This window comes from Rosa chinensis, chromosome 1 (assembly GCF_002994745.2).
Source record: "Rosa chinensis cultivar Old Blush chromosome 1, RchiOBHm-V2, whole genome shotgun sequence".
In the NCBI taxonomy this organism is placed as follows: Eukaryota; Viridiplantae; Streptophyta; class Magnoliopsida; order Rosales; family Rosaceae; genus Rosa; species Rosa chinensis.
In genome coordinates this window covers 54,871,495-54,878,645 of record NC_037088.1, presented here as the reverse complement: position 1 = coordinate 54,878,645, position 7,151 = coordinate 54,871,495, and the positions used below count along the sequence as shown (strand labels likewise).

The 7,151-nt window shown below is 41.5% G+C and overlaps 1 protein-coding gene across 1 annotated transcript; it reads right to left on the bottom strand.

Moving 5' to 3' along the window:
- Positions 1–1,397: 1,397 nt before the first annotated feature.
- LOC112182400 (patatin-like protein 6) lies at positions 1,398–6,847 on the bottom strand. The gene is made up of 3 exons (XM_024320889.2): positions 5,427–6,847; positions 3,740–4,041; positions 1,398–2,145 (listed from the first exon to the last, which is right to left on the bottom strand). Exons 1-2 carry the CDS (start codon positions 6,549–6,551, stop codon positions 3,772–3,774), a joined length of 1,395 nt encoding a protein of 464 aa, XP_024176657.1. The 5' UTR covers positions 6,552–6,847; the 3' UTR covers positions 1,398–2,145; positions 3,740–3,771.
- Positions 6,848–7,151: the final 304 nt, after the last annotated feature.

The following is a 7,151-nucleotide window of genomic DNA, read 5'->3' as shown; positions in this document are numbered from 1 at the left end:
TGTTTGCTTTTGCCCATTCAATCAACCGGTTGGCTTCTATCGCATTGTCATAAAAATGAGTTGAACCCTATTGATTAATAGTTCTCAAAACAACTAAAAAGCTATATTTAGGTTCTAAAACTAAAGTTCTGTATGATGTAGAACAAAATAAGGGTCAATTTAGCTGGAAAAAATATATATAAATAAGCCGCACAGAATCAAAAAGAGTGATTGATTGATTGATGTTCACACTTCTTGAGGTTGCTAGATTCTGAAATATTGAGATAATTATGATTTTAGATTTTTTGGAGTCGTCTAATTTAAACTGTAAAATTGAATTTGTGTAATTTCGCCCAAAATGTCTATTTATGATAAAAGTCTTTTGAGAATAAGAACAACAAGATCTACAACTTGATGTGTCAAATTGAAGCATACAAAAAACGTCTACACAATTTAGTAACAATGTTATGAAAGTCTGATTTTCTTTCTATTCTAGAATTTTATTTTAAATTGACTTTAAGATGTAGAAATTGTGGGCCTATATGGTCCAATCATGCTTAGTACTATATTTCTTATAATATCAAAATAAGAGATTTTTTTTTCTTTTCTAATTCACTTGTACTAATTTTTTGTCTATCTAAGATTTTGACACTTGTCTACCCATTTTGTCATGTGACTGCCTTAGATGTAAACCGTTGAATTTGGTGAACCAGTGAGTATACGAAGTTTTGGATTGCACTTAGGAGTTGAGAGCATCAATGTTATTGTACAACGGCCATATCAGCAAATGCATTAACCGTTAGATTTGGTCACGCCTGACGAGTAAGTATAAGAGTACAAGCGATTTTAGATTGCCCTTGAGACTTCTAGATCATTATATAACGGTTATATGGGCAAATACGTGATCATCACTATGGTAGTAACAAATTGTAGAGGTGATGAACATTTTGGTTATCCATAGCATCACTCTGGTTATATACTAAAGATTCAGAGCACCGACGTGCACTTACACTAACATGAATGAACGGCTAGATTGCATTAAATACATTTTTTGTTTATTAAAAAATGTTAATTATAAATACCAAGAGTTAAAATTATCTTTTAAGTGTTAGATCATTTGCACTGCCGGTGCATAGAAAAACTTCCAGTTGTATGCTAAAAGGTAAAGGGTAGTGCATGTTGATTGTTATGTGTAGCAGCTGCGCTGACCCTTGTACATGAAGATATAAGCTTTACTTGCATGGGTATAAGTTCTATCATCAAAATATGGGAAAAGCCTGATCATGCTCAAAGTTTCAAACCCACTGATCATTTTCTATAATAGTCAATAAGGGTAAAGGAAAGCTTTAATCGCGTGAAAGCTAACTCAACCACTGAAGAAAGGTGCAAGAAAAAAAACAGACCAAATCAAATCAAAGTTTCATCATCTATGTAACACCCACCACCACTACTCAAAACTAAAACATGTACAAAAAGAAGTTTTCTTTGTTCAATCATCAAACTTACAAATAGAGGAGGACCCTCAAACCTATATCATACAATTCATGACCAAAAAGAAAAGAAAAAATTTCTCCCAATGAAAAGGTTCCAACAACTATAGCCATGAAGACCCACACAGGAGATATGGTCAGTTGCTTGAAAAAAGATACTCACTCTGAAAAACTATTGTCCACTAAAATCTACTATAATCAAAATGAGAAAATATTGAAGGGATATAGAGGCCAAATGCCAAAGACAGAAACGAAGAGCTTTGGCCACTTTTCAATTCTGGGTTTTAATAAGGTAGCCCTACCACCACCACGACCCACCCACCTCAAGTTTCTTGAGACTAAGCTAGGATGAAAAGACAGAAAATGGAAAAGTTGTAAATATAAAACTGCAAAGGGTATAAAACCCTAAACCCTCAATTTGAAATGCAGTAGATTCACACCTGAATATTTGGATTCTTGTTTGTTTGACCTTAAAAGCTTTTACTCTCTCTCACTCCCTCTCTCATGCTTTTTCTCCACATTGGTTCATAGCCATTGTTGAAAGGTGGAGTGGAGACCCACAATGTATGGTCCTTTGGTGGGCAAAAAAATCCCCACAAAGATTTACATACTTTTCTTTTCTTCCTCTCTTCTTCTCCATCTTTCTTCTTCTTCCTTTGTAATGAGCTTCTATTATCTGCAATTGACACACATAATTTACTGTTATATTTCAAGCTATACAAGTATAGTAAAAAAAAAAAAAAAAAAACACATTTGGTTTACAGAATATAAATGTAAGAATTTGTACTCTACATACTCGATTAAAATCAGAAATCCATAGTACTGTCCTGTTCAAAGTATTGAGCTAAGGTTCACACATGTCTTTTTCAATACACTAGACCTTTCATGGAAATAACTAACAGCTTTATCTTTGGCTTTTTTTTCACTGCTTACCCCATTGTCTGTTTAAAGTGAGCTGGGAAGTGTACTGACACATAAATGCATTCCAGCACCTTCTAAACTGCTTTTCATGTATATTCACTCCATTAAAAAAAAAAAAAAAAATTAGGCCCCTTCATTAGAGCATAAGATTGCTTGTATTGAATTTCTCCATCCTATTCTCTACGGTTTACCTAACATATCTGCATGGCCCCATGATCACCACATAAAAGATAAAACAATCCCTTCTAGGCTCTACGTTAAGCAAAGAACTATAGTTTATGCCCTTGCCTAGTCTAAAAATGCAGGGACCAAAATGCACTATGTGTACAACTATTGGATCTGGGTGACATAAAACCCGACTTTGATGATTTGAAGGAATCTAAACAACTTAACGATGGGTGTTTCAGTTCCACATAGCCACTTAAGTTTTGGTACTCACCCAAAGAGGCATTTGTGATCTTGTAGGCCAAAGGCTAATACTCGGTACTCCATAGGAGAAGGTGTAAAGAAATGAACTTTGCCACAGACATTCACTAAAGAGAACCTCTTTTCCGGACTACGGAAATGCCTATAGGAAGGACTGCAATGATTTGATATCTCCCAAATGACCACAGTACCCACCTTTGCCTAGTCATTTTCTCTCATTGAAATACCTATACCAAGATGTCTTTTGGAATCTATTCAAGAACCACTGAACCAGTGTCGGTAGGCCGACAACATATGGGACTATAAGCAATCATCTATTTACCTCTCTATCTCTGGTTTTTTTTTTTTTTTTTGGGGCTAAACTTAAATAAGAACACTTTTTTTTTTGTCTGAAAACAAGAACACTGGTTGGTATAAAGTGGGGAGAAAATGACAGAACCAGCCCACGGAGAAACAGAAGACTGAGAATTTTCAACTCGTGACTAGGTGTCATCGGATATACTTAATCAATTGATCTTCACTATTTTTGAAGGAGAAAAGTCTTGGACATAATATAGCATACCAACAGTTGGTATGCTATGTAAGTTCTCCACCAATGCCATCTCAATTATTGGTTTGTGGCATCAATATAGCATATGCTATAATAAAAACACAGCGTAGCTATCCCTTACCAAAACTTGTTGTTTAGAATAAAGTTTCTGACAAGTAATTGTAGCAGATGCAACTTAATCTTAAAGACTACAAAAATGATGCACGATTTGATTAGTCAAAATGATTCAAATTAATATTTACATGAGTCTTAACACCGTACAATATTGTACCAAACGTGACAAGAAAATTTCAACCAATATTGTACTAAAATGTTAATGATTGAACAGTTTGTCAGAGGAAGAATGATGTTAATGGAAGAAGAAAGTATTTACCTTTTGGTATTGTTTGGTGGTAGCAGTCTGACTTAAGTGGCTTTAGGAGCAGCTTGCTTGAAGGCAACAGTGGGAGCTATTCTGCAACTCCTCCTCTGATGTTCTAGCACAAGTTCTCCGGCGAACCAGTCTAGCTTCTCGAAATTGCTCTGCTCGCCAATCCTCTTGCCGCCAAACAGAACCGATTCAACATTCTTCTGCTTGAGCATGTCCTCTGCTAATCCCACCAGCATCTTGACATTGTTAGGACTTGGGTCTGTATCTACATTTGGACCACACCTCCCCAAGCTTGTCGCATTCGCCTAACATAATTTACCAAAGAGAAGCTTAAATTAGACATATACCATCCCATGACTAGCTGCTTTAAACTAATTTCCGAATAGTTAATTGATCCAGAACCTACAAGTGCACACCTACTAATTAAGTTCCATCATTCGTTGGTGTAGATTAAGATATTACATAAAATACACAAGAATTAACAGCAGGTCTGCACCAGACACCTTAAGTTAAAACCAAGCAATGCACAAATTTGGAGAAAGGATCCAATTTGATCGCGTGTAATGCCTACTTAAAAAAATGAACCTAACACAGTTAAAATCAAATGGGTGGCAGCTCTAACTTAGGACCACCTCTTCAATAAAACAAAACCACAAAAAAGAGAACAGAATATGACAAAAAAAGTTATGGGTCAGTGACAGTAACTCTATCCAGGAAAATATATTTGAATGGTATCCACTTTCACCAACATTTTTTCTGCGGATATTAAACAAGATTCAAGACCCAGAGACATGCAGTTCAACAGGAAAATCAAACCAGAGACCCAAGAGGTGGTGCTGACAGTAATTAATAAGATGAAGCACATTGAACCACAATCTCATACTTAAATGCCAGAAAACAGGGGCCAGAGATCCCAGAAAAATGAAATGAGGTAATATAACAACAGAGACTGCCCCAAGAAGCAAACTTCAAACGTATTAAAGCCAACAAAAACAGAGAAAAAATCATAAATATCAGGAGGAAATATTAGCTATGCAGTGGGACCAAAATTGCAAAACCAAGCCAAAAAAAAAAAAAAAAAAGTTAAGAGCCTCAAAATCCTATTTACTGAGAAAACGATTTCTGAGACAACCCGTCAACTTTAGCCTTTAGGCCTAGTTGGTCTAGAGGACACAAAGTCTTAATCAGTTAACCTACGCCGGACCAACCAGAAATAAAGAAAAAATCCATTCTTTGGTCCCAAAAATTTAAATCGGTAAAACAAAATTGAAACACGAAAAGAAAGAACAGAGTTGACAAAGGTCCCCCATTTTGGTTCGGTGTTGGTTTTTCCTCCAATTCTGGCAATGCCCTCCCAACGAGGCCACCAACGTTACGTTACGGAACGCCACCATTCAATTGCATGAACCCAAAAACCCCCGCGCACGTTAGCCTCGCGCATACGTGTTGTATCTACACATTTTACATGTATCAACATCCTACAGGGACTAACAGCCTGGCCAACAGTGTCTCCACTCCATGCACCGGAAAAAAGGCTAACACGAGAGAATCTAATAGATGCCGGATCACTTGCACTGCCCGGTAATGATTTTCCGACGACATCAAAACAAAAGTTTACGGCACCGCAAAATTAAAATGCGCACGGTGGCGCTTGTTAGTGGAGGTTTTAGGGCTATATATTATATGGTACCTGGATGCGGACGTAGTTGGTGCTGCCGGACTGACCGAAGGCCATGGCGACGGACTGGTCAACGAGGTCAGCGGAGCCGTCGCCGGAGATGCGGGCCATGGGGCGGGCCCACTCCTTGGCCTTCCACCTCTTGACCTGCTCGTACTCGTGGCTCGCTTCTAGAAACTGCCCGCTCCCGATGGAAAGGACCAAAAGGTCCTCCACCCCTCGCACGAACGGGAACTCCTGCTTGTTGTGCAGCACGTGCGTGATGGCCGCGGCGGTCGGGTTGCTCATGGCCAGGCCGCCGTCCACGGCCAGGCAACTGGTCTGGCTGTTCACGGACCGCATTTGGACCGGCTCGAAAAGACCCGGCTCGGCTGACGTGGCGCGGCAGACCTCCCAGAGGCGGAAGTCGTAGCTCTCGGTCTCGAGCGCGTCGGCCCGGGAGAACAGAAACGGCGCCGTACTGGAGAGGTCGTAGCAGGGTATCAGAACCGGCTTCAATGTGTCCCTCAGCGTCAGGCTCCTGCTGCTGTCGGCGAAGGCCTCTCTCATCGCCTTCTCCAGCCCGGCCGTGGCAGACGTGGTCGAGCCGGAGCCGGAACCCGACCCGCCGCGAATGAACCACCGCAGGAACCCGCCGGAGGAGGAGGACGACGACGACGAGCGGTTGTTGTAAAACCTCTTCCCCTGATCAACGAGGAACCGCCACGTGTCGTCGGCCTTGAATATCGGCCGGCTCTGGTCCCTGGTGGCGAAGAGCATGGCGGTGAAAATGCCCCCGACGCCGGCGCCGGCGGAGACGTCGAAGTAATCGGCGATTCTGGCGTCGGGGTTGCCCGATTTCAGCTTGAGCGCGTTCTCGAGATACGCCAGGGCCTTGCCGGAGAGAATCCCGCGCATGCCTCCGCCGTCGATGCTGAGTATGCAGATTTTGCCTCTCTGGTTCTTGATCACGGCATTCTGGTCGGGCTGGGCCTCGGCTTTCGGCTCAGTCGCCGGCGGAGAGATCTGCTTCGGCACCCACAGCTTCTGATCGTCATACCCAAACAAAAACTTACTCTCCAGAATCGAGAATATCTCGTAGCTCAGCTTATCGGTATCAATACTCGGCTCTTGCATTTCGGACCGAGTCGAATCCATAACGAACAATTCAGGTGACAATCAATGCTTTTGTTGCCCCAATCAGAATTCACCAACAACGAAACTCATGCTCACTCTGGAAATGGGTTGAGAAAATCGAGAAAGATAAAAGAGGGGGCGAAACGAAATTCCGTTTGGTTCGGGTTTAACCAAGCACGCCAAAGCCAAACCAGCGCAGCATGAAAAGCTTAACCAACAGAACCCAAGAAAAGCAAATGAAACCAGGGGAAGAAGGAGGCAGAGGACACAGGCTATTACAGAGAGTATGTCTGTGTTTTATATAGCTTATTATTTTTAAATATCCCACATTCCCGACCTAAACGACGTCGTTGGGTTGGTTCTGAGTTTTAACCCCTGGTTTTATAATATTTGTAATTTCACTGTTTACCAACGGGGGGTCACCGACGACTGAGGCCGTTGGTTTCCAAGTCGTTGATCTGACGGGTCGGAAACGCCGGTCTCTGTTGGTCCGTGATCAACGGTCAGTTGGGGACCAGAGAGGGGAAAAAAAAATTACCGTCTTTCGCGCCCCCGCTTCCGTTTGTCGTTAACGCGTGGGCCCCGGCGCCACATTCGTCGGTGAAAGAATGGAGACGCACT